The sequence below is a fragment of the Mustela lutreola genome, chromosome 3 (assembly GCF_030435805.1).
Source record: "Mustela lutreola isolate mMusLut2 chromosome 3, mMusLut2.pri, whole genome shotgun sequence".
Taxonomy (NCBI): Eukaryota; Metazoa; Chordata; class Mammalia; order Carnivora; family Mustelidae; genus Mustela; species Mustela lutreola.
The window spans coordinates 78792862-78820607 of NC_081292.1; the positions used below are offsets into that span (position 1 = coordinate 78792862).

The following is a 27746-nucleotide window of genomic DNA, read 5'->3' on the forward strand; positions in this document are numbered from 1 at the left end:
ACCACTGTACTTTGGAAGTCAAGAAGTATTGTGTTAAACGAAATAAGTCAGAGAAAGATACCGTATGATTTCACTCACAGGTGGAACTTAAGAAACAAAAAAATTAACAACAACAATAATATTATTAATAATAAAAGATAACTATACTCCTTTTTTGCCTCATCTAGAACACCCTACAGCAGGTATGGGAGGATTGCCAATTAATATTTGCCTGCTAACTGTGGGAGATATAATCACAATGAACTTCCAAGTGAAACTTTTTCTGAAGAGGTTTGTCAACATCTCAGGTGTTAAACTAGTTACTACAGAGTTCTTTTCAGAGGGCCTTAAAAAAAAACAAGAACAAAATTTGTCCTTCTTATTGAACTTAACTCACAAATGGTGGGAAGACAAATTTTCTCTTCTGAATACATTAATGTTAAAGTATTGGATACCAGAAACACAATTCCTTTTTACTAAGATTTTTTTTTCTTCTTTTTTAAAAATCCTTTTGGATAAAAATGGACAATGGACAAAAGTCCATTGTCTTTGTAGCTACCTTTTGGGGCCTTGACATTGATTTTTCTCCTTTTAGCATATAACATCTTAAAACAAGTGCTTTGATCAGCTGCTCAAGGAATCACATGTCTGGAACAGGTGAGCAGTTAGAAGCCTGTGCTCTTAGAGGTGCACTGATGGTAGAATGATACAAAAAAATTGCTTTTTGGAGGGGCGTCTGGCTGGCTTAGTCCATAGACAATGAGACTCTTAATCTCCAGGTTTAAAAAAAAATGATTTTGTGGGAACAACTTTCTTGTCTAAGCTCTGACCATGTTTATTACTGAAGAAGAATGCATTGACACATACATATCAGTCTCTATCGATAGAGGGATTTGACCTCTTGTCAGTGTGGCTTTAATGTTTTCTCTCTCATGTCTGTCACTTAGGAAGAGTGATTGGCCCAGGGGATACCCTGTTTCCCACTTGCACTCCTTGTCCTAAATGAAAGGAAGCAAAAGTCCTGATGGAGAAAAAAAATTCTGCTGGAGATGGGTGTGGGGGTGTTAATTTATTTTGTAGTAAATTAGTGGCCCATGTTGGGGCACTTCGGGCTGAATGCACAGGGAAAACACTATTAAGAACGTTGGCTTCAAGCCTATGAAATTATAGCCTACTTTCTAAATCACTATCAGAAGCTATTGAATTAGTAATAAAACCAGTACCAAACAAAACAAAACAAAACAAAACAAAACACTAGGTTCAAATCCCCACTCAGATGATTTCACACATGTAACCAACACTATTTCCAAGCCTGTTTTCTCATCTCTAAAACAGGTCTAATGACACCGCGGCTACTGACCCAGTGAAATTGCTTAAGGACCAAATGAAAGAACAATTGAAGAACCACAACAATAAATGTAGGCAATACTGTGCTGGTATCATCAGTCTAACTGCCTTTGTTTTCTTTTAACTGTTTATTTTGAGATAATTAGAGATTCATAGTAAGTTCCAAAAGAGAACGTACAAAGTGTTCCCAGGCACCTAGTGCTCAGTTTTTCTAATAGAAGCTGCATGGCTTTTGTAGAGTATCAGACCCAGGACACTGACATTGGTACAATTCATAGAGCTTGTTTAGATTTCCCAAGTTTTACAAGCACTCGTGTGTGTGTGTGTGTGTGTGTGTGTGTGTAATTCTAAGGAATTTTCTCACATATCTACATTTGTGTAGCCATCACTGAAATCAAGATAAAGGACTATCCCACCACCACAAAGTTCCCCATTCTACCCCTGTGTAGTAACATCCACCACCTTCTCTGTATCCTAATCTTTGGCAACACAAATCTGTTTTCAATTTCTATAATTTTATATCAAGAATGTTATATAAATGGAATCACACAGTATTTGACTTTCACTCTGTATCATTCCCTTGAGATTTATCCAAGGGACATGTATCAATATTTCATTTCTTCTGTATATCAACAGTTGATTCTTTTTTGTTGTTTCATAGTATTTCATAGTATGGATGCACCACAGTCCTTCATTTGTCCCTTGAAGGACTTTTGGGTTGTTTCTGTTTTGGTTGTTGTGAAGGAAGATGCTGTGAATGTTGGTGTACAGATTTTGTGTGAATGTGGGTTCTCATTTCTCTGGGCTAAATGCCCAATTGTGAAGTGGCTGGGCCCTAGGATCCTTGCATGTTTGGTTTTGTAAGACACTGCCAAATTGTTTCCCTGACAGGTTGTACCATTGTGCATTCTTACTAGGAATGTATGGGTGATCTAGTTTCTCTATATCCTTGCCAGCACTAGGTTTTTGTCAAATTTGTTTTTTTAAGTGGAGCCCAATGCAGTGTTTGAACTCATGACCTTGAGATCAAGACCTGAGCTGGGATCAAGAGTCAGATGCTTAACCAACTGAGCCACCAAAGCACCACTCACTGGTTTTCATTTTAGCTATTCTGATAGGTGTGTAGTGATGCTTTATTGGGCTTTTACTTTGTGTTTTCCTAATGGCTTTGATGCTGACTATATTTTCATGTATTTATTTGCCATCTGTATATGCTCTTGGATGGAATACTTGTTCATTTTCTTTGCCCATATTCTAGTTGGATTTTTTGTTATTTTATTCTTGAGTTTTGTGATTCTTGATATATTCTAAATATAAGACCTTTGTCAGATAAGGGTTTGTAACTATTTTCTCAAAGTCTGTAGTTTGTCTTTTTAATCCTCTTAACAGGGTTCTTGGCAAAGCAAAAGTTTATTTTTGATGTTTTGAGGTTCAACTTACTAATTTTTCCTATATAGACTATACTTTTGGTGTCTAAGAACTCTACTTAGCTTTAGCTCACAAAGATTTAAAATTTTTTTCCTAAAAGTTTTATAATTTTACTTACAGTTGTACATTTTATAAGTCCATGATGCATTTTGAGCTAATATTTATATAATGTGTGAGGCTTAGGTGGAGGATTTTTGAAAGTTTTTATCACTGGCTTCGGGACATCTAGACACATTCTAGCTCATGCTCTCCCTGTCTACTTTTCTATATTTCTAGACATTATTTCACTTCTCTCTTAAATTTCATCTCTCTCACTCTTTCATTAGGCCATTTTCAGTTGTTTTACTCCGTATCAGTCATATATCATCTCTATTTCTTATTGCTTTCCTGATCAAAACAATGTAATCACATAGATATAATCTACTATTGACATGAGTCATGCCGATAATATGATAATTTGATAATATGTTGATATGTTTGTCTTTCCCAATATATTATAAGTCCGCAAAGAGGAAGGAGGATATCTTCCTCTTTCTCGAAACCTAGCCCAGGTTTTGCAAATAGTAAGGACGCTGTGCTTTTTGTAGAATAAAAATGAATTGAGTTCTACCATCCTTATATATGTAGAAGAGGAACATGTTCACCTATATGTGTATCTATATCAGATGCAAAATAAAAAGAATTTTTTGAGGAGGCAAAATTGAGTGGCGAGGTCAGTAGCAACCCAAATCGATCACTCCTGACTGCTCGAGCCTGCTGTTGTACAGGCTGGAACCTGTTTACTTAGGTGAGTGAGGTCAAGATTACAGGTTGGATTGCCCGGTGCTGGTAGTGCATTTAATTCCAGGATGGTGTGGGAAGATATACCGCTGATTCTAAAAACTTTCCCAGTGTATTTGCCCATGATTCTGTCTAAAGCATACCCCTCGATACAGTTAGAACTTTGAAATGATATGCGTGTACACATAATATATATATATATGCACACATACAGCATACCTATGTTGTTTTTGCTCTCTGTTTCCTCAGAGTAGCTCTAAATTCCACCTTTCAGAAATCTCTTTTGCATGGGTTCCATACATTTAGGTATAGATGCCTGTTAATTAAGGACTTCCAGCCAGTGTATCCATTTCATTGTAGTTTCCTAAAGACCTAGTGCTCAGGTGATAATAGGAGCTGTGGATTATCGCATATTATTTGTTCACATCTGTCTGAAAGCTCAAAACTGAAGGTCAGTACCTTTCTACATTTTTCTTCTTCCTGTACCAATTGGTTAAAATAAGATGTCTGACAATAAATCATGATTATTATCAGGATATGAGCCATGGCACAAGGACAGATCAATTTTTTTTTTTTTTTTTGGGTCTTAAAGTATTTAGATAGGTTTGCTGTAGTATGATTGCAGTGTATAATTCTGAGGTCTGATTATTGGTAGGCATTAACACATGCCCATCCCCCTCCACTCTGAATAACCTTTTAGAGATGATTCTATTCATAGTTAAGAGGATTTACAGACTTAAACTGCAAAGATACTACACTGAGCAGGGACATTGTCACTCTTCAGGGAAATAATGTTATCTATTGGTAGAAATTCATGCTTAGAAAATTCACCACAGGAAACTATGAATTTAGGAAAAGCATCCCTTAGCTTCTTAATGTTCTTATGTTCTTGTATTATTTTATCAGTTTTTCCCTTGAGCAATTTTTGTAGAAAGCAATCTATAATTTTTCTTTCATTACTATAAGGGATATAATTTTTATTTCAGAGAAAAACATCTGAGCCACAATAGCTGCAGAACATCAATAGTCAGAAAAATCCATGACTATGTCTCCTGCTTTTTAAAACATTACCTCCTGAAGCAAGCAAGCAAACAAACAATACATAAGCATTTGTCTGGACAAGAGAAACCGTTTAGGTTGGAGAAAACTGGACAGAACTGATAATTATTACCAAGGTTCTAGTTTTTCTCTTGGGGTTGGCTTGAAAATATTTTGATAAATCCTCAATAAGACAGAGGAACAATACTATGAAAGCTTCCTTATGGTTTTATATTCTTTTTGCATAAACCTTTTCTTTGTCAAGTAAGGGTCATGGATTGTGGAAATCATCTTACCTTGACCTTGGTGCTGCCTTCATTTTCCACGGTTTGGTGAATGTTTGCTTTATATCCCTCAGCCCTAGGCAGGGGCAGGAATTGCTTCCATGCAGATGGCCTGGAGAAATGTTTCTGGAGGCACCCTTGGTTGTCTTGGGAAGGGCTGGGCATGTTTTTACAATAAAGTTCCAAATGAATCCTGCAGCCTGATTTTAACAACACTGGCCCCGGTCCACTCTATTTCTCTTCGTTCGGCTGATGCTGGGCCATCTGTCAGTCAGTTGGGGACCTCCCTGGAAAGTTACACTATCTGAAGCAAAAGGATTATCTGTTTTGTGGATCAGCAGTTTATCTGCTAGTGTTCTATTCCAGGTAGAGCCTCCTATTTTTGAATGTCTAGGTATGTTATGACTGCCCCCTACAGGCAGCAATGAGCTCTTAATTCAAACTTAATCCTAAATCAAAATGGAAAGAAATGATAAAAGAGATATATTGTTTAGGATATAATGACAAAGGGAATAGATCGTTTTGTAAAATTCTGAATTAGTCATGTTGTGACATGACTAATGTGACAGGGACTAGTACCTGGGCTATGCAATACAGAGGCAGGTGGTCCACTTAATCTAAGCAGGTTTTTTGAAAGGTCATTTCAGCAGCAGTCAGCTTTGTGGCTAGAAATGTGTGCTAAACTCATACCCAAACTGAAGACCAGGATTATTACACCTTAGTTGATATCATGTAGGATTAAATTGATTTTTCTAATGAAGTAATTAATCATCTAGTGATTAAGCCAAGAGTTGTCTTCTAACATGGTACTTCACATTTGTAAAGTGCCTTATAAATAAAGATTATTAAACAGAATGCAAAAAAGTAGAACATAATACCTTTCTCTCAAGGGATACCTAATTCTCAAGTAGGCCTTGCTGGGTCACAGAGGTAAAGACGTAGATGTGTATTACGGGGGTTATGAACTGGAAACCTTTCCTTTTGTAAAATGACCCCAAGCCTCCAGAATTGGTATACAAAACAGACACAATCCCTATCAACATCTCACCTTCCTTTTTTATTTTCTTTCAGCTTCTTCTTTTTTTTTTTTTTTTGCAGAAATTGATAGGTTGATTTTAAAATTCACCTATGACATGGGAAGGAACCCAGAATATCCAGATGTGTTCCTTCATCTTTTCCTCCACTCTTCCCTTGTCCCGCTCTTCCCTTCTCTCCTCGCTCTTTCTCCCCCTGGTCTCTTTTCCATTTCTCCTTTGTTTTCCCTCCTCTTCCATCACCCCTCCTGTTGCCCCCTCCCTCCTCCTCCCTCCCTCCTCCCCCCTCCAGCCCTCTCTCAGCCAGCCTCCCCCTCCTCCTCTCCCCAGGTTATCTGCTGAATTCCACACACGCCTGCACAGACGGGAGCAATCCAAGGCTGCCTTGCCTTCAGCTTATCTCTGCTCCAAATGATTGATTTTCCCTCTTTAAGAGTAATTTGCTGGTGAATTCCCTGTATTGCAAAAACCCCTGTGAAATCTAATTCAATCCAATCGGCAGCTGGCACTTTGGGGAAAGAATACTAGAGAGCTGTCAATTAAAAAAAAAAATCTCATAAAAAGAAGAACAAAGTTGGAAGATTCATGTTTCTCAATTTTAAAAGTTTTTAAAACTTTTAAAATTTATTATAACTTAATACAAGTTATTAAAACTTATTATAAATTCACAGTAATTAATATTGTGGTACTGACATAAGGGTAGACATATAGATAACAGAATAGAACCGAGAATCTGTGAATAAATCCATATATTTATGATCAATTGATTTTTGAGAAGTTGCCAACATAATTCAACAGAGGAAGGAATTGTCTTTTCAACAAATGGTGCTGGAAAAAGGGCTAACTAGAGGTGGAAAATTAAGTTGAATTTCTACCTCACACCACATAAAAAACGAACTCAAAATGAATTTAGCCTTATATGTGAGAGATGAAACTACAAAACCATTAGAAGAAAATGTAGGGGTAAATCTTTGTGACCCTGATTTAGGCAAGGCCTTCTTACATACAACAACAAAAGCATGAGGGACAAAAGAAAAACACAGGTAAACTGGACTTCAGCAAAATGAAAAACATTGATTTTCAAAAAACCTGATCAAGAAAGTGAAAAGATAACCCCAAAACAGAAGAAAAAATTGTAAATCACATATACAGAGTTAAACAATTATATCCAGAATATGTAAAGAGTTCTTACAACTAACAAAATAAAACAAAATTTAACTGAAAATTAATGATGTGTTTAAATAGACATTTCTCCAAAGAAGATATACCAATGATCAATAAAGCCACTCTGCAAACTAGATAATTTGTGTTTCTCTTTTTCTTTAATGATGTCACTTAGGTCCACCAGCATTTTTCTCTTGCTCCAGCTTTCATTTTTGCACCCTCTATTGTGGTATCAAACCATGGAGGAAATCTTTCAAAAATTGCTAAGTTCTCTCTAGCACTTTCTCCATGTTTGCAAAAATTCTTGTGTTTGGAAACTTCTTTCTAGTTAACAATCATTTATATGAAAATTCTTCATCTTCTTATATTTAATTTGATAACTTTATCTAGATCTGTTAATAAAGCAATGCAAACTCAGTTCTTGAGAGATCCTAGTAAAAATTATTTTTTCATATTTGAGGGGTGTGTGTGTATAGTGGCACAGTAGCATTTATCAGCCTTCCCTGGCATTCTGTGTAAACCAAGTTTCTGGGGACTACAGTGAGAGGAATCAACATGAAAAAAGAATTTTACTATCTGTCAAAGTTGAGTAAAGTACTTATTAGCATATATGTATTTATTTTGCATTATCTCAAGTAAAAGGACATCTCCTAAAGGGTCAGTGTAACAGGCAGGACTGAGGGACTTGTGACTAGGAAGCAAAAACAGCTCAGAGTGGGGTCAAAGGAGGGAGGTTAACGGACTATTAATCTCGATGACCTTAACTTGGTTGCTATTCATGAGAGTGGCAGAAAGCTGGTGGATTGACAGCCGATTGAGTAAGTGTTAATGGAGATGAACAGACAAATCCTAAACCTGGAGGAGCCCAACCAACACTCTTCCTTCATGCAAATGAGGCTGAAGGTATGCAGGTCCAGGGAGGGAATTCCTTACAGGGGCCCATCTCAGACAGTCATGGAGGATCAAGACAAGGGAGCTCTCCAAGATTGCCCAACTTGTCATAGCTCACATTGTGGATCACACTCGCTCTACTGGTAGGATAGGCAGACTTCAGTCTCTGTCATGGATCCAGTTACCTTGTTTTTCCTTCATCACTGTGTGTTGGAAGTGTTTGTGGTAGAAGTATCACTTAACCATGGATTTATAGCTTTGAGGACCCACGCGTGGACCAGACTGAAAGGAGTACAAATCACCAACTGACCCTTGACTCTCAGCTGGATACAGTGACTAGAAAAGATTCTGGTTTGTTTTCCTTTAGAATCAGTGATTACATTTTTAAAAAAGGCTTTGCTTATTTGAGAGAGAGAGAGAGAGAGCACTGGACAAAGGGGGAGAAAAAGAGAGAGCGAGCGCATCAACAGGGGGAGCAGCAGGCAGAAGAGAAGGCTCTCCACTGAGCAGGGAGCCCACTGCTGGGCTCCATCTGTCCTGACCTGAGCTGAAGGCAGACGTTTAACAATTGACCCACCCAGGCGCCCTGAGTGAATACATTTTAAATGTCATTTAGAATATGTTCAGTGGGAACATTTCTGCAAGTATATATATGGAAAAAAGGGGATTGTGCTTGTGTGTGTATGTGTGAGCAGGGGGCTGAGAAGAGGTGGCATGGAGTGGACTTCTTTTTTTTTTTTTTTTCTTGTCCACTATTTAGTTCTAAGAGCACAGCTCTAGTTTTCTTCGGGAAAATACATCTATCCCATCCTCAATCCCTGTGATTTGCATAGGGTTCACTGTGCATCCAGCTGCAGGTCTGCCACAATCTGGCAAGTTAGTGAATTCCATCCTGCCCACACACAATAACTGCTCAAGGTCAAGCATGTGAATTGTTCAATTAGGCTCAGCCCTAGAACTTTTGCTAAAACTATCAGAAAAGCAGTACTGCTTGTTTTCCCCTGGAGTGACTGACTAGTAGAAATAAGTCTGTTGCTATTACTTTGCCAATATTTGCACAGAACCTGCTTAAGGATGAAATCAGTTCACTGAGAACCAGAATAGAGAGGCAGACAGAGAGAAAGACAGAGTCCTAACATCATTTGAGCAGTTCACTGTCCCTGAATCCTAGACCCTTCATTTACATGATCCAATAACTTCCTTAAAAATAAAAAAAAAATCTTATTTTGAGAATATTATTACCCTTTGCTTAAATTAGCTTGATCTGTTTTCTTTCAACCTGCAGGACAGATGAAGGGCTCTTTGGAGTGCTACACGTGAGCTATTATTATTATTTGGCTCCTGTGACTTGATAGTTATTTATTGTTACATAACAGGTGAGTTATTTATTGTTGCATAACAAGTGTTCCACAACTTAGCCATTTAAGATAACTTTTACTGTCTGAAGGTAACAGGAGTTGGTTTCAGTTTTGTTGCATCCTTGGGCTCAAGGTCTCTGCTGAGTCAAGGTGTCATCTGGGCTGTAGTCATCTCAAGGCTCCACTGGGGAAGGCTCATCTTCTAGGCTCCCTCACACGGCTGTTGACAAGACTTAGTTCCTTGAATTCAAGTGAACTAAGGGCACCAATTCCTTGTTGGTTGCTGACTGGAGTCCACGCTCAGCTCCTGGCACATCAGGCTCTGCACGGGGCAGTTTACCACCTGGCAGCTTACTTCATTGGTGCAAGTAAGTGAGAACAACCCAACAGAAGGCAAGCAAGATGGAAGTCACAGTCTTTCATAACCTGATGTCAGAAGGAACATCCCCTTCCCTTTGCTGTATTCTGTTTTTTAGAAGAAAGTCAGTAGGTCCCACCCGTTCTCAAGCAGAAAGGATTGCAAAAGGGCAGGAATCACTGGGAGGCAGGATTACTTGAGCCACTTTAGAAGCTATTTTTAAATTTTCCCATTATGGGAGATTGTCATTATGGGGCCAATAGAGCAATAAAATAAAATCGACCTACTTGGAAAATCCTGAAGCTCAGTTATCATAAGAATTTAGGCACTGGTATCACAAATACGTGAAATCCTGTGTGACTGACATTAGGTCTGCTTTGGTAATACTAACACAGAGGCTATTGGGATAGTTAGTTAGAGGACTTTGTAAAGGCGTCATGGTATCAATAGTCAGAGTTACTGTTAGGCCAGAGTAGGTCAGCTTCCCCCAAATGGCTATTGTGTGAAAGACAATGGAAAAGCTGATTCTTTCATTAAACTAATAGTTTATTTAGTGAGCTGCAAAAACTTCTTGAAGTCTTCCCCCAAATGAAGGCAGGCTGGTAGCATAATGTTCACGAGGGGCAGTAAGTGTTTCATGTTAAATCATCTTTTAGAATAGGATTTGCTTTGACTGGAACTCCTCTATCTCTATGGGCAAATGTAAGTTTAACCCACATTTGGAAAGAAAAGATCGGAAATGATGATGTTCATAACATTTACTATGTTTTAGACTAAAGATATACCTTTGAAATTTCATATTTTTTCTATTTCTGATGACTTCTAAGTAGTATATTTTCTCCAAACATATAAAATGATCCTATTCTAGTGGGAAAAAAGTTAAATATATGGGGTATTGACTTAATTTAAAGAACACATTAATTATTACCATTATTTTTCTCCTGTCAATGTAGTTTTATCTTATTTCCCTTGTGTCACTTCTAAGTAGCAAATATGGGGCTCAATTGTCAAGAAATTACAAAGGAGCTCAAAGGATATCTTGCATATGCTATAACTGATAATCAGGCAATTTGAGGTCACCGACAGATGTATCAATGAGATAATGTGAGGGACGTGTCATGAGGGGGTGCCTGCCTCTTCTCCCTAATGCCGGATAGACCCCCCTGGTGATGCTTGGAGAAGGCCATCCCAGGTGACCTGAGCACCATCTTCTCTCCTCTCAGTGCATTGTTCCTGATTTTTTTTTTTTTTTTTTCATGCCTTTGTGCCTCTCTGAACAGCGAAGCACTCATGGAATCTGCTGAAACCTGAGGCATAATGACAGGTCTGGGGCTGGAGTGGTGCAGAGAAGATGCCACGCACAGCAGACCTGGTCACCAGCTTGGCTCAGTGATGCAGAGGGACATGTTCTGCATCATGCCAGGAAGTGAACAGCTTCATCTTAAAAATGACAGCATTTTCAGGTGGATAAAGAGTGGAAGGAAGGAAAGGGACTCGTTCAGAATCTATGAATCCTTCTTTTTCTCTTTTGCCTGGAATGTGCTTTGCCTGTCTTGCCTAAGATGGGCACAAGCGTCAGTGGTAAGATGGAGCGCTGGACTTCTCTCTCCTCTCTGTGAGCTGCAGCATCAGCCTCCATTTCCAGGTGCGTGGAGCAGTTTGAGATGTATCTCTGTCATTGCACTTACTGAAACCATCTGTCTGCATCTGTGCTCCTCAACTTGACTGTGAGCAATTCTGAAGAACACAGACCCCTACCCCCAACACTGGAGTGCCTGGCAAATTTTGAAGATGTGTCTCCAATGGGATGAGAGAGAGAGGAATGAAACATGCTTGCTCTTGTGTTTTGTCTGTTCACAGGAATTTTAGTCTCTGTTGCCAATGATGTTTAATCATATTTTGTTTTGGTGGTGGGATTGAGCAGCTTCATTGGTATTGTGTATTATCACCTTGAGCTCCCATAACAAAATACCATAGACTGTGTGGCTTAATCAACAGTAGTATATTTCTCATCCTTTTGGAGGCTAGATGTCTGAGAACAGGATGCTGCCATGGTTGGGTTCTGGTGAGAGCCCTTTCTCTGGCTTGGAGACAGCTACCTTCTTGTTGTGTCCTCAGATGGCTTTCTTTGTGTCTGATGTCTCTTCTTATGGAGACACTGATCCCATGATGAAAGCATCCATATGACCTCATCGAACCCTAATTACCTCCTGAAGGCCCCATTTCCAAATACCATCACTTGAGGTTTACGACTTCAACACATGGATTTTGAGGAAAACACAAACATTCAGTTCCTAATGTTAAAAGATAAACTGAGGCACATAAATATTTTCAAGAGCTTATTTGAGTTACTCTATCAATTTGTACCAGGCAGCACCAAACTGAAAGTGCTTGACAGGAGCTTGTGAAAAGGCTTGTAGAGAACAGATGTGGAAGCAGAGCAAAGAAATGATTTGATGGGCTACAACTTAGGCAGTTGACTATGTTGAGGAAATCTAGGTGGCTGTGATTGTTTAATGTCATTTTCTATGGTATAAGTGCGTTTGTAGGAATTGACTCTGGGTCACATGGTCTACCAAGGCATTAGAAGAAGCTCAGTCTAATGGTCTCCTAGGTTAATTACTTTAACGGTTCCCCCTTTTGGCCATCTTCTTGTACATGATGGATTGACCACAAAAATAGTATTAGTGTCACCCTCAATCACTATCAGGGTTAAGTTGTTTTGCTGTGAAATTCGTAGGTTATGATGTCAGATTGTGAAAGGTTTTTACTATTCATCTCCTTGTTTGTCTTGTTTCTCATTTTCCCAGCTCAGGAGAGACCATCTGATATATATGCACATGTTTAAGACTTTATTTATTTACTTATTTATTTGACAGAGAGAGAGTGAGAGAGAGCACATAAATAGGTAGAGTGGCATGCAGAGGGAGAGGGAAAAGCGGACTCCCCACTGAGCAGAGAGCCTGATGTGGGACTTGATCCCAGGACCCTGAGAGCATGACCTGAGTCAAAGCCACAGGGTTACCCAACTGAGATACCCAGGTGCCCTCTTATTTAAGATTCTTGAGAGATACCACTTTTAAGTAGATGTAACATAAAACATAACTGTTGTTGAAAAGTGCATTTACAAATTTTACTTACATCTATTCAATGCACTCATTCTAAACAATGATGTTGAGATTACTCCTGAAAATTTCACAGGGTATCAAACAGCTATCCATCACCTCAAGTTATTTTTCTTGCTGAAATATTTTGCAAAAGCCATAATACCAGCTTATTTGAATAGTAAACCTAGGTAGAACTGAAATTGTATATGTCTGCATTATATTTAATGTTGATAACTCTGAAGACATGAATGTTTTAATTAAACCAACCAAACTTAGACTAGCTTTTAAATACCCAGATTATGCCAGATCATGTGAACTTGAAAAACATTTGGGTTATTTTCTATATTTCTGAGAGAATACTTAATTTATGTAAATACTTTAATTTTTTTAAGCCAATTAAACAGAGTTCTACAAATTAATTTTGCCAATACCATCTGGAGATAGAAAAGTCACACATTTATAGCACATATATAGACATAAATAAATGTAGAGCAGACAATTTTAAAATTTTATCCATGAGACAAGTGTTATAATACAAAACTCACTAGTTTTTAAAAGAACTGTTGGATCCAAATTGCGTTTCTTGCAGTTGGAATAAATTAAGATTACTCGTTCTGTTGCCTAAAGATTTTTACTAATATTTATGGAGACAATGTACGATTTTTTTCATTTAAAAATATTTTATTTATTTTTAAAATTTATTTTCAGCATTCCAGAATTCATTGTTTATGCACCACACCCAGGGCTCCATGCAATACATGCCCTTCATAATACCCACCAGCAGGCTCACCCAACCTTCCACCCTCTCACCCCTCCAAAACCCTCAGATTGTTTTTCAGAGTCCACAGTCTCTCACGGTTCGTCTCCCCCTCCAATTTCCTCCAACTCCCTTCTCCTCTCCATTTCCTCATGTCTCCTGTGTTATTCCTTATGTTTCATTGGTTTTTTAAGGAAATTTCTGAGAGGCCATTTCTAATTCACTTTGTCTCTTAGAAGCTTCTGCATATCAATCAAAAGATGTATCCCATTTTTTGGGGGGAGATTTGGGATTGGAATGCCTTTTTCTCTATGGCATCTTATAAATGGATAATCTTATCTAGATTAAAAGATCCCCATTGTGGTCAATGTAATTCAAGATTATCTTTAATAAGTTTCATCTACTTGTTCAGATAAACACAGGCTCTGGGCTCATAATTTTTCTATGTATACTCAGGGAGAATTCTAGTTGGAGGAGTTCCAGACTCTTTGGGCTTAGAGGAACCCCTTCTGTTTTGCTCTGTCTCTTTTTCCGTTAAGAGAATTTCACCTACTGGAGTCCTCATAATGGACCCAGACCAGTTTAAGCCAGACCAACTCCAACTTTAGACCTAGTCTGGAGGAAAAAATTCTCAAACAAAGCTGGAGAGCTCACAGTGCAAAAGCTGCAGAGATCGGATGTGAGCGGAACTTTCTGTACCCTCAAAGAAAGAAGTGGACACAGTGGGCTCAGCAGGTGCTTTTGCCCAATAGCTCCCTGAAAGGTCGAAGATCTTCTTTGGATCCTATTCCTGACACCAGATTTTTTAAAAATTAAATTTAATTTATTTTCAGTGTTCCAAGATTCATTGTTTATGCACCACACCCAGTGCTCCATGCAATATGTGCCCTCCTTAATACCTACCACGAGGTTTACCCATCCCCTTTCTCCCTCCTTTCCAAAACCCTCAGTTTGTTTCTCAGAATCCACAGTCTCTCATGGTTCACCTACCACTCCAATTATCCCAATTCACTTTTCCTTTCTTTCTCCTAATGTCCTCCATATTATTCCTTATGTTCACAAGTAATTGAAACCATATTATAATTGACTTTCTCTTCTTGACTTATTTCACTCAGCATAATCTCCTCCAGACCTGTCCATGTTGATGCAAAAGTTGGGTATTCATCCTTTCTGATGGAAGCATACTATTCCATTGTATATATGAACCATATCTTATTTATCCATTCATCTGTTGAAGGACATCTTGGCTTATCTCACAGTTTGGTGATTTGGCCATTGCTGCTATGAACATTGGGGCACCTATGGCCCTTCTTTCCTCTACATCTGTATCTTTGGGGTAAATACCCAGTAGTGCAACTGCAGGGTCATAGGGTAGCTCTATTTTTAATTTTTTAAGGAACCTCCATGATGTTTTCCAAAGTGGCTGCACCAACTTGCATTCCCACCAACAGTGTAACAGGGTTCCCCTTTCTCTACATCCTCCCCAGCATTTGTTATTTCCTGACTTGTTAATTTTGGCTATTCTAACTGGTGTAAAGTGATATCTCAGTGTGGTTTTGATTTGAATTTCCCCGATGGGTAATGATGAGAAACATTTTTTTCATGTGTCTGTTAGCCATTTGTATGTTTTCTTCCGAGACGTAACTGCTCATGTCTTCTGCCCATTTTTTGATGTGATTATCTGTTTTTTGGGTGTTGTGTTTGAGGAGTTATTTATATATCCTGGATATCAGCCCATTTGTCTATAGTGTCATTTGCGAATATCTTCTCCCATTCTGTGGGTTGCCTCTTTGTTTTGTTGACTGTTTGCTTTGATGTACACAAGATTTTGATCTTGATGAAGTCCCAAAAGTTCATTTCACTTTTGTTTCCATTGCCTTTGAAAACATGTCTTGAAAGAATTTGCTGTGGCCGATGTCGAAGAGATTACTGCCTATGTTCTCCTCTAGGATTTTGATAGATTTCTGCCTCACGTTTTGAGGTCTCTTATCCATTTAAAGTTTATCTTTGTGTATGGCTGACACCAGAATTTTTTTTTTTTTAATATTTTATTTATTTATCAGAGAGAGAGGGGGAGAGAGAGAGCACAGGCAGACAGAATGGCAGGCAGAGGCAGAGGGAGAAGCAGGCTCCCTGCTGAGCAAGGAGCCCGACGTGGGACTTGATCCCAGGATGCTGGGATCATGACCTGAGCTGAAGGCAGCTGCTTAACCAACTGAGCCACCCATGCGTCCCGCGACACCAGAATTTTTAAAAGACAAGCTGAGGCATATTAAAACTTTGAAGAGTTCATTTGAGCAATTCGATGTTGAGAATAGAACAAATAGGCAGTGCCAAACCAAAAGTAGCTGGGGCACTCTGTGAACAGGAGTTGGGGAAAGGGCTTTTACGGAGGAGATGCAGAAGCAAAGCAAGGGGATTAGTTGACTGGCCACAGCTTAAGCAAGTTCTTCATTTAAGAAAACCTAGCTGGCTGCTTGGGATTGTTTTTTTTTTTTTTTTTTTTTTTTTTTTTTGTTTTGTTTTGTTTTGTTTTTTTGTTTTAAAAATATTTTATTTATTTATTTTGAGTGTGAGAGAGAGAGAAAGAGAGAGAGAGAAGAGAGTGGGGTCGGGGAAAGAGAGAAAGCAAAGATGGTGTCGGGCTGCAGGCGGGGGCGGGGGAAGCAGAGGCAGAAGGAGAGGGAGCAGCAGACTCGGGACTCAATCCAAGGACCCCAGGATCATCACCAGAGCCAAAGGCAGATGCTCGACCAACTGAGCCACCCAGGTGCCCTGTGGTGGGTTGCTCTTAAATTTTGTTTTCTGGAATACAAGTGCATTTACAGGAATTAACTCTGGCTTAGGTTTAGGTTTGTTTATGTAGGCTACCCAGGCATTACTGCCATTGGGGTCTAATGGCCTCCTTTAACAACAGCATATTATATTACACACTGCTGAGGACCAACTGGCTGATACATAGTTCCTAACAAGTCAGGCAGCCATCCAGGCAGCACTTGGCCGTGCTCTGTTTCCTACCCTTTGTCTTCCTATAATTAGGATCTGTATATTTGAGGGTAGTGACCGATTGGTGGTCCCTAAAAGATATGTCTACATCAACTCCTAGGAATCTGTGAATGTTTCCTTGTTTGGAAGAGGTCTTTGCAGTTGTAATTAAGTTAAGGATCTTGAGATGAGGAGATCATCTTTCAATTGCCCTAAATCCAAAATCCAATGACAAAGCCCTCATAAAGCATGGAGGTGGAAGCAGCATCATAACCAAAGAGGTGGAGATTGGAATGCTATAGACAGCAGAAGCTGGAAGAGGCAAGGATTGAATTCTATCCCAGACCCTTGGGAGGGGGCATAGTCCTGCTGTTACCTTGATTTTAGACTTCTGGCCTCCGGAACTGAGAAATAATACATTTCTGAAACTTCTGGGGTTTTTTAGTCAGCCCCCAAGTTTGTGACAAAATTGTTACAGCAGTCCTGGAGAACTAACACAGCCAGAAATCTTTTTCTTAGACAGAAGCAGTGTTTCTCAACGTTTTCTCCATTTTCCCCAGAAGAGAAAAAAAATTAAACCAAATTTTATTTTATTTTTAAAGATTTTATTTATTTATTTGACAGATCACAAGTAAGCAGAGAGGCAAGCAGAGAGAGGAAGGAAAGCAGGCTCCCTGCTGAACAGAGAGCCCGATGCTGGGCTTGATCCCAGGATCCTAGGGATCATGACCTGAGCCGAAGGCAGAGTAAACCAAATTTTAAAGTGAATTTGGTTTCTCCCTAACAAGAGAAGTTAAACATTTAAGGAAATTTTGGTGGGTAGGGTTGAGTCATTGTGGGTCACAGATCATTGTAAAGTCTATGGGTTTCTCAACCTCGAGGACCATTTTGACACCTTGAAGACAATATTATCTCTCAGTTTCCATTGAGAGCACAGGTCTAGAAATATAGGAAATGATTAAAAGGAGACAATTACTAGGGAAGGAATCATCAATATGTGGAAGGAATCAGTGGAAATTTAGGTCTAATAGTTTAGTTTAAAAAAAGATATATTTGGAGAAAAAGCTACTAAAAGTCAGTATGCAATCCAACTTAACAATTTAAAACTCAAGTTTTAGATTAAGTAGTAACTGAATGATAAGATAGCGTTATAGGTAAGTCATGGCCTGGGCCTTGATTCATGAATGTGGGTGATTAGTGGAGGAGAGACAGGAGGGCATTCCTGGTACAAGAAGAGAGATGGAGTGAAGGAGAGGACACAAAACTCATCTAGTCTGGTGCAGCTTGTGGCAACAGCTGGATTAGAGCCCAAGGGAAGAAATGATGTTGGGTCCATAATGCAGGGAGCATTGAATGCTAGACCAGGAAGTCTGGATTTTGTTCTAAGGCTAATAGGGAGGTGGTGCATATTCTTCATGAATGCTTATATCCTAATCTCTCTCTCTCTCTTTTAAATAAGGACACCAGTTAATTGCAGTGGGGCATCCTAAGGGCTTCATTTTAACTTAATAATGTTTTTAAAGACCTTATCTCCAAATACAGTCACATTCTGAGGAGGGATTGGGACTTCACCATATGAAATTTGGGGTGAAGGACATAATTTGGCCCATAACAATAATTATATAAATCAATTTTATACCAGTGGTTTAACTTGTTACATCTGAGTTTTTAATGTTTTTCCCCCAAAATTAAAATAAATTCACTCTTAATTATTCTTTTTAATTTCTTCTTCTCAGCATCTGTAACTCTTGACACATTGATATGAAACTTAGATATTTTCAGACTCAACTTACAAGAAAGTTATAATAGAATAATATTTCCTTCTATCTCCTCTCAACTTTACAATGAAGAAAACTAGTGTTTTCATCTATTTGTAAAAATGACAACTTATTTTTTTTTATTAAAATATATTATTTGCTTCAGGGGTACAGATCTGTGAATCATCAGTCTTACATAATTCACAGCACTCACCATAGCACATACCTTCCCCAATGTCTATCACCCAGCCACCCTATCTCTACTCCACAATCCCCCAGCAACCCTCAGTTTGTTTCCTGAGATTAAGAGTCTTTTATGGTTTGGCTCCCTCCCCAGTCTCATCTTGTTTCATTTTTTCCCTCCCTACCTGTCACAACCCCTGCCTTGCCCTTCAAATTTCTCATATCAGATATATCATATGATAATTATCTTTCTCTGATTAACTTATTTTGCTTAGCATAATACCCTCTAGTTCCATCCATGTCATTGCAAATGGCAGGATTTTGTGTGTTTTTTTTTTGATGGCCACATAATATTCCATTGTATATATATATATATATATATATACCACATCTTCTTTATCCATTCATCTGTTGGTGGACCTCTAGGTTCTTTCCATAGTTTGGCTATTGTGGACGTTGCTGCTATAAACATTCAGGTGCACATGACCCTTTAGATCACTATGTTTGTATCTGTAGGGTAAATACCCAGCAGTGCCATTGCTGGGTCATAGAGTAGCTCTATTTTCAACTTTTTGAGGAAGCTCCATACTACTTTCCAGAGTAGCTTCACTACCTTGCATTCCCACTGACAGTGTAGGAGGGTTCCCCTTTCTCTGCATCGTCACCAACATCTGTTTTTTTCTGACTTGTTAATTTTAGCCATTCTGACTGCTGTGAGGTGGTATCTCATTGTGGTTTTGATTTGTATTTTCCTGATGCTGAGTGATGTGGAGCACTTTCTCATGTGTCTGGTGGCCATTTGTATGTCTTCTTTGTAGAAATGTCTGTTTATGTCTTCTGCCCATTTCTTGGTTGGATTGTTTGTTCTTTGGGTGTTGAGTTTGATGAGTTCTTTATAGATTTTGGATACTAGCCCTTTATCTGATATGTTGTTTGCAAATATCTTCTCCCATTCTGTCGGCTGTCTTTTGGTTTTTTGACTGTTTCCTTTGCTGTGCAAAACCTTTTGATCTTCATGAAGTCCCAATAGTTCATTTTGCCCTTGCTTCCCTTGCCTGTGGTGATGTTTCTATGAAGAGGTTGCTGCCAGCTGTGTTCCCCTCAAGGATTTTGATGGATTCCTGTCTCACATTGTGGTCTTTCATCCATTTTGAGTCTATTTTTGCATGTGTGTAAGGAAATGGTCCAGTTTCATTCTTCTGCATGTGACTGTCCAATTTTCTCAACACCATTCATAGAAGAGACTGTCTTTTTCCATTGGACATTCTTTCCTGCTTTGTCGAAGATCAGTTGACTATAGAGTTGAGGGTCCATTTCTGGGCTCTCTATTCTGTTCCATTGATCTCTGGGTTTGTTTTTGTGCCAGTGCCATACTGTCTTGATGATTACAGTTTTGTAATAGAGCTTGAAGTCTGGAATTGTGATGCTGTCAACTGTGGTTTTCTTTTTCAACATTCCTCTGGCTATTCGGGGTCTTTTCTGGTTCCATATAAATTTTAGGATTATTTGTTTCATTTCCTTGAAAAAAGTTGATGGTATTTTGATAAGTATTGCATTAAATGTGTAGATTGCTCTAAGTAGTGTGGACATTTTCACAATATTTGTTCTTGCAATCCATGAGCAAGGAACATTTTTTCATTTCTTTGTGTGTTCCTCAATTTCTTTCACGAGTACTTTATAGTTTTCTGAGTACAGATTCTTTGCATCTTTGGTTAGGTTTATTCCTAGGTATCTTATCATTTTGGGTGCTATTGTAAATGTGATCAACTCCTTAATTTCTCTTTCTTCTTTCTTGTTGTTCATGTATAGAAATGCGACTGATTTTTGTGCATTGATTTTATATCCTGATACTTTACTGAATTCCTATATGAGTTCTAGCAGTTTTGGAGTGAAGTCTTTTGGGTTTTCCACATAAAGTATCGTATCATCTGCAAAGAGTGAGAGTTTGACTTCTTTTTTGCCAATTTGGATGACTGTTATTTCTTTTTGTTGAAAATGCCAGCTTATTATATCCTTTGTTTATATGTGTTAATCAAAGATATTTTATTATAGGGGGGAGGAGTCAAGACGGTGGAGAAGTAGCAGGCTGAGACTACTTCAGCTAGCAGGAGATCAGCTAGATAGCTTATCTAAAGATTGCAAACACCTGCAAATCCATCGGCAGATCAAAGAGAAGAAGAACAGCAATTCTGGAAACAGAAAAACAACCACTTTCTGAAAGGTAGTACTGGTGGAGAAGTGAATCCAGAGCGACGGGAAGATAGACCCTGGGGGGAGGGGCCGGCTCCCGCCACGCGGCGGAGTAATGGAGCACAAAATCAGGACTTTTAAAAGTCTGTTCCGCTGAGGGACATCGCTCCAGAGGCTAAACGGGGGTGCAGCCCACGTGGGGTCAGCGTGGCCTCAGGTCCCGCAGGGTCACAGAAGGATCAGGGGTGTCTGAGTGTCACAGAGCTTGCGGGTATTGGAACGGGGAAGCCGGCTACAGAGACAGAGCCGACAGTAAGCTCACAGCTCGGGTTACCTTGAACCAAACGCAGGCTTGGTGAGCTCGGAGTGCGGCCGGAGGTCAGGCAGACAGGAGTAACTGGGTGCTCTTCTCTGAGGGCGCACTGAGGAGTGGGGCCCCGGGACCTGGGCTCCTCCGGGCCGGAGACCAGGAGGCCGCCATTTGTATTCCCGTCCTCCGGAACTCTATGGAAAACGCTCAGGGAACAAAAGCTCCTGAAAGCAAACCTGAGCGGATTACTCAGCCCGGCCCCTGGTAAGGGCGGTGCAATTCCGCCTGGGGCAAAGACACTTGAGCATCACTACAACAGGCCCCTCCCCCAGAAGATCTACAAGAAATCCAGCCAAGACCAAGTTTACCTACCAAGGAGTGCAGGTTCAATACCAAGGAGAGCAGCAGAATTCCAGAGGAGGAGAAAGCAAAGCACGGAACTCATGGCTTTCTCCCTGTGATTTTTTTTAGTCTTGAGGTAATTTGATTTTTTTCTTTTTCATTTTTTTCTCTTCTTCTGCTAAAATTATTTTTAAACTTTTACCCTTTTCTTTTTTAACGTTTTTAAACTAGTTTATCTAATATATATATTTTTCTTTTTTATATTTTTCTTTATTCGTTTTCCTTTTTTTTAATTCTTTTTTTCTTTTCTTTTCTTTTTTTCTCCCTTTCTTTCTTTTTAAACCTCTTTTTATGCCCTTTCTCTCCCTGCACGATTTGGGATCTCTTCTGATTTGATTAAAGCGTATTTTCCTGGGGTTCTTGCCACCCTTTTAGTATTTTACTTGCTCCTTCATATGCTCTTATCTGGAAAAATGACAAGGCGGAAAAATTCCCGACAAAAAAAAGAACAAGAGGCAGTTCCGAAGGCTAGGGAACTAATCAATACAGACGTTGGTAATATGTCAGATCTAGAGTTCAGAATGACAATTCTCAAGGTTCTAGCCGGGCTCGAAAAAGGCATGGAAGATATTAGAGAAACCCTCTTGGGAGATATAAAAGCCCTTTCTGGAGAAATAAAGAACTAAAAGAACTAAAATCTAACCAAGTTGAAATAAAAAAGAGCTATTAATGAGGTGCAATAAAAAGTCGAGGCTCTCACTGCTAGGATAAATGAGGCAGAAGAAAGAATTAGCGATATAGAAGACCAAATGACAGAGAATAAAGAAGCTGAGCAAAAGAGGGACAAACAGCTACTGGACCACGAGGGGAGAATTCGAGAGATAAGTGACACCATAAGATGAAACAACATTAGAATAATTGGGATTCCAGAAGAAAAAGAAAGAGAGAGGGAAGCAGAAGGTATATTGGAGAGAATCATTGGGGAGAATTTCCCCAATATGGCAAAGGGAACGAGCATAAAAATTCAGGAGGATCACAGAACGCCCCTCAAAATCAATAAGAATAGGCCCACACCCCGTCACCTAATAGTAAAATTTACAAGTCTTAGTGACAAAGAGAAAATCCTGAAAGCAGCCCGGGAAAAGAAGTCTGTAAGATACAATGGTAAAAATATTAGATTGGCAGCTGACTTATCCACAGAGACCTGGCAGGCCAGAAAGAGCTGGCATGATATTTTCAGAGCACTAAATGAGAAAAACATGCAGCCAAGAATACTATATCCAGCTAGGCTATCATTGAAAATAGAAGGAGAGATTAAAAGCTTCCAGGACAAACAAAAACTGAAAGAATTTGCAAACACCAAACCAGCTCTACAGAAAATATTGAAAGGGGTCCTCCAAGCAAAGAGAGAGCCTACAAGTGGTAGATCAGTAAGGAACAGAGACCATACACAGTAACAGTCACCTTACAGGCAATACAATGGCACTAAATTCATATCTCTCAATAGTTACCCTGAATGTTAATGGGCTCAATGCCCCTGTCAAAAGACACAGGGTATCAGAATGGATAAAAAAAACAAAACCCATCTATATGTTGCCTCCAAGAAACTCATTTTAAGCCCAAAGATACCTCCAGATTTAAAGTGAGGGGGTGGAAAAGAATTTACCATGCTAATGGACATCAGAAGAAAGCAGGAGTGGCAATCCTTATATCAGATCAATTAGATTTTAAGCCAAAGACTATAATAAGAGATGAGGAAGGACACTATATCATACTCAAAGGGTCTGTCCAACAAGAAGATTTAACAATTTTAAATATCTATGCCCCCAACGTGGGAGCAGCCAACTATATAAACCAATTAATAACAAAATCAAAGAAACACATCAACAATAATACAATAATAGTAGGGGACTTTAACACTCCCCTCACTGAAATGGACAGATCATCCAAGGAAAAGACCAACAAGGAAATAAAGGCCTTAAACGACACGCTGGATCAGATGGACATCACAGATATATTCAGAACATTTCATCCCAAAGCAACAGAATACACATTCTTCTCTAGTGCACATGGAACATTCTCCAGAATAGATCACATCCTCGGTCCTAAATCAGGACTCAACCGGTATCAAAAGATTGGGATCATTCCCTGCATATTTTCAGACCACAATGCTCTGAAGCTAGAACTCAACCATAAGATGAAGTTTGGAAAGAACCCAAATACATGGAGACTAAACAGCATCCTTCTAAAGAATGAATGGGTCAACCGGGAAATTAAAGAAGAATTGAAAAAAATCATGGAAACAAATGATAATGAAAATACAACGGTTCAAAATCTGTGGGACATGGGGCGCCTGGGTGGCTCAGTGGATTAAGCTGCTGCCTTTGGCTCAGGTCATGATCTCAGGGTCCTGGGATCGAGTCCCGCATCGGAATCTCTGCTCAGCAGGGAGCCTGCTTCCCTCTCTCTCTCTCTCTGGCTGCCTCTCTGTCTACTTGTGATTTCTCTCTGTTCAAATAAATAAATAAATAAATCTTTAAAATAAAAATCTGTGGGACACAACAAAGGCAGTCCTGAGAGGAAAATATATAGTGGTACAAGCCTTTCTCAAGAAACAAGAAAGGTATCAGGTACACAACCTAACCTTTCACCTAAAGGAGCTGGAGAAATAACAAGAAAGAAACCCTAAGCCCAGCAGGAGAAGAGAAATCATAAATATCAGAGCAGAAATCAATGAAATAGAAACCAAAAAAACAATAGAACAAATCAACGAAACTAGGAGCTGGTTCTTTGAAAGAATTAATAAGATTGATAAGCACCTGGCCAGTCTTATCAAAAAGAAAAGAGAAAGGACCCAAATAAATAAAATCATGAATGAAAGAGGAGAGATCACAACTAACACCAAAGAAATACAAACTATTATAAGAACATACTATGAGCAACTCTACGCCAACAAATTTGACAATCTGGAAGAAATGGATGCATTCCTAGAAACATATAAACTACCACAACTGAACCAGGAAGAAATAGAAAGCCTGAACAGACCCATAAGCAGTAAGGAGATTGAAACAGTCATTAAAAGTCTCCAAACAAACAAAAGCCCAGGGCCAGACAGCTTCCTGGGGGGAATTCTACCAAACATTTAAAGAAGAACTAATTCCTATTCTCCTGAAACTGTTCCAAAAAATAGAAATGGAAGGAAAACTTCCAAACTCATTTTATGAGGCCAGCATCACCTTGATCCCAAAACCAGACAAGGATCCCATCAAAAAAGAGAGCTATAGACCAATATCCTTGATGAACACAGATGCGAAAATACTCAACAAAATACTAGCCAATAGGATTCAACAGTACATTAAAAAGATTATTCACCACGACCAAGTGGGATTTATTCCAGGGCTGCAAGGTTGGTTCAACATCCGCAAATCAGTCAATGTGATACAACACATCAATAAAAGAAAGAACAAGAACCATATGATACTCTCAATAGATGCTGAAAAAGCATTTGACAAAGTACAGCATCCCTTCCTGATCAAAACTCTTCAAAGTGTAGGGATAGAGGGCACATACCTCAATATCATCAAAGCCATCTATGAAAAACCCACTGCAAATATCATTCTCAATGGAGGAAAAACTGAAAGCTTTTCCGCTAAGGTCAGGAACACGGCAGCATTATCACCACTGCTATTCAACATAGTACTAGAAGTCCTAACCTCCGCAATCAGACAACAAAAGGAAATTAAAGGCATCCAAATCGGCAAAGAAGAAGTCAAATTATCACTCTTCGCAGATGATATGATACTATATGTAGAAAACCCAAAAGACTCCACTCCAAAACTGCTAGAACTTGTACAGGAATTCAGTAAAGTGTCAGGATATAAAATCAATGCACAGAAATCAGTTGCATTTCTCTACACCAACAACAAGACAGAAGAAAGAGAAATTAAGGAGTCCATCCCATTTACAATAGCACCCCAAATCATAAGATACCTGGGAATAAACCTAACCAAAGAGGCTAAGAATCTCTACTCAGAAAACTATAAAGTACTCATGAAAGAAATTGAGGAAGACACAAAGAAATGGAAAAATGTTCCATGCTCCTGGATTGGAAGAATAAATATTGTGAAAATGTCTATGCTACCTAAAGCAATCTACACATTTAATGCAATTCCAATCAATGTACCATCCATCTTTTTCAAAGAAATGGAACAAATAATTCTAAAATTTATATGGAACCAGAAAAGACCTCGAATAGCCAAAGGGATATTGAAAAAGAAAGCCAACATTGGTGGCATCACAATTCCGGACTTCAAGCTCTATTACAAAGCTGTCATCATCAAGACAGCATGGTACTGGCACAATAACAGACACATAGATCAATGGAACAGAATAGAGAGCCCAGAAATAGACCCTCAACTCTTTGGTCAACTAATCTTCAACAAAAGCAGGAAAAAATGTCCAATGGAAAAAAGACAGCCTCTTCAATAAATGGTGTAGGGAAAATTGGACAGCCACATGCAGAAAAATGAAATTGGACCATTTCCTTACACCACACACAAAAATAGACTCAAAATGGTTGAAGGATCTCCATGTGAGAAAGGAATCCATCAAAATCCTTGAGGAGAACACAGGCAGCAACCTCTTCAACCTCAGCCGCAGCAACATCTTCCTAGGAACATCGCCAAAGGCAAGGGAAGCAAGGGCAATAAGGAACTATTGGCATTTCATCAAGATCAAAAGCTTTTGCACAGCAAAGGAAACAGTTAACAAAAGCAAAAGACAACTGACAGAATGGGTGAAGATATTTGCAAATGACATATCAGATAAAGGACTAGTGTCCAAAATCTATAAAGAACTTAGCAAACTCAACACCCAAAGAACAAATAATCCAATCAAGAAATGGGCAGAGGACATGAACAGACACTTCTGCAAAGAAGTAATCCAGATGGCCAACAGACACATGAAAAAGTGCTCCATATCACTCGGCATCAGGGAAATACAATTCAAAGGCACAATGAGATATCACCTCACACCAGTCAGTATGGCTAAAATCAACAAGTCAGGAAATGACAGATGCTGGCGAGGATGCGGAGAAAGGGGAACCCTCCTACACTGTTGGTGGGAATGCAAGCTGGTGCAACCACTCTGGAAAACAGCATGGAGGTTCCTCAAAATGTTGAAAATAGAACTGCCCTATGACCCAGCAATTGCACTACTGGGTATTTACCCTAAAGATACAAACGCAGTGATCTGAAGGGGCACGTGCACCCGAATGTTTATAGCAGCAATGTCCACAATAGCCAAACTATGGAAAGAACCTAGATGTCCATCAACAGATGAATGAATAGAGAAGAAGTGGTATATATACACAATGGAATACTATGCAGCCATCAAAAGAAATGAAATCTTGCCATTTGCGACAACATGGATAGAACTAGAGCGTATCATGCTTAGCGAAATAAGTCAAGCAGAGAAAGACAACTATCATATGATCTCCCTGATAAGAGGAAGTGGTGATCCAACATGGGGGCTTAAGTGGGTAGGAGAAGAATCAATGAAACAAGATGGGATTGGGAGGGAGACAAACCATAAGTGACTCTTAATCTCACAAAACAAACTGAGGGTTGCTGGGGGGAGGGGTTGGGAGAAGTCGGGTGGAGTTATGGACATTGGGGAGGGTATGTGCTTTGGTGACTGTTGTGAAGTGTGTAAACCTGGCGATTCACAGACCTGTATCCCTGGGGATAAAAATATATGTTTAGAAAAAATAAAAAATTAAAATATGAGGGTATAAAAAAACATGATGCAAAGCCCATTTAATGGAAAAAATATATTTTATTATAATCAAAATACTTTAATTTGAATTACTTGATTTTTATATAGTTTAATTTTTGGTTAATTAATTGAAATTTGAAAATTACCCATGATGAGGTTTCTCTTTTTATTTCCTCACTGTGACCAAAATATATGCAGTATGTGTTGTATTTTGAATAATTCCTAAGTCTACAAATGACATTCAACTCCTTTTTAAAATGGCATTAAACATTCATTTTTTGTGCTATCTTGAGGTATGATATTTAAAAAGTAGTTTGAAGATAAAGACATGCATTTGGCCCTGAGCCCTGGGCCCCTTTTCACCATTGGAGCTAACAAGATAATGAGGAGATGTGTGTTAGGGTAGGTGAATGCAAACCCTTTTTTTCTGGATGCCTCAGGAAAAACAAATTCTGCATGAATAAAATGAAAAATTTCTTGATTTCTCCACTTGTTTTACTTTTAAACCTTGCCTGTGAATGTGTGTGTGTTTGGTTATGTTTAGTTAGCCACCGTATAGTACATCATTAGTTTTTGATGTGGTGTTCAATGATTCATTAGTTGTATATAACACCCAGTACTCATCACAACATGTGCCCTCCTTAATACAGATCACCCTGCTACCCCATCCCCTCAACCC

The 27746-nt window shown here is 39.0% G+C and overlaps 1 protein-coding gene across 1 annotated transcript in view; it reads right to left on the reverse strand.

The window, feature by feature from the left end:
* Positions 1 to 5070, reverse strand: part of RGS20 (regulator of G protein signaling 20) — a 79985-nt gene extending 74915 nt beyond the window's left edge. The window contains exon 1 of the mRNA XM_059166450.1: positions 4871 to 5070. Within this exon, the coding sequence (XP_059022433.1) occupies positions 4871 to 5021 (151 nt within the window). The 5' untranslated portion in view covers positions 5022 to 5070. The remainder of the gene's footprint in view (positions 1 to 4870) is intronic.
* Between the last annotated feature and the right edge of the window lie 22676 nt (positions 5071 to 27746).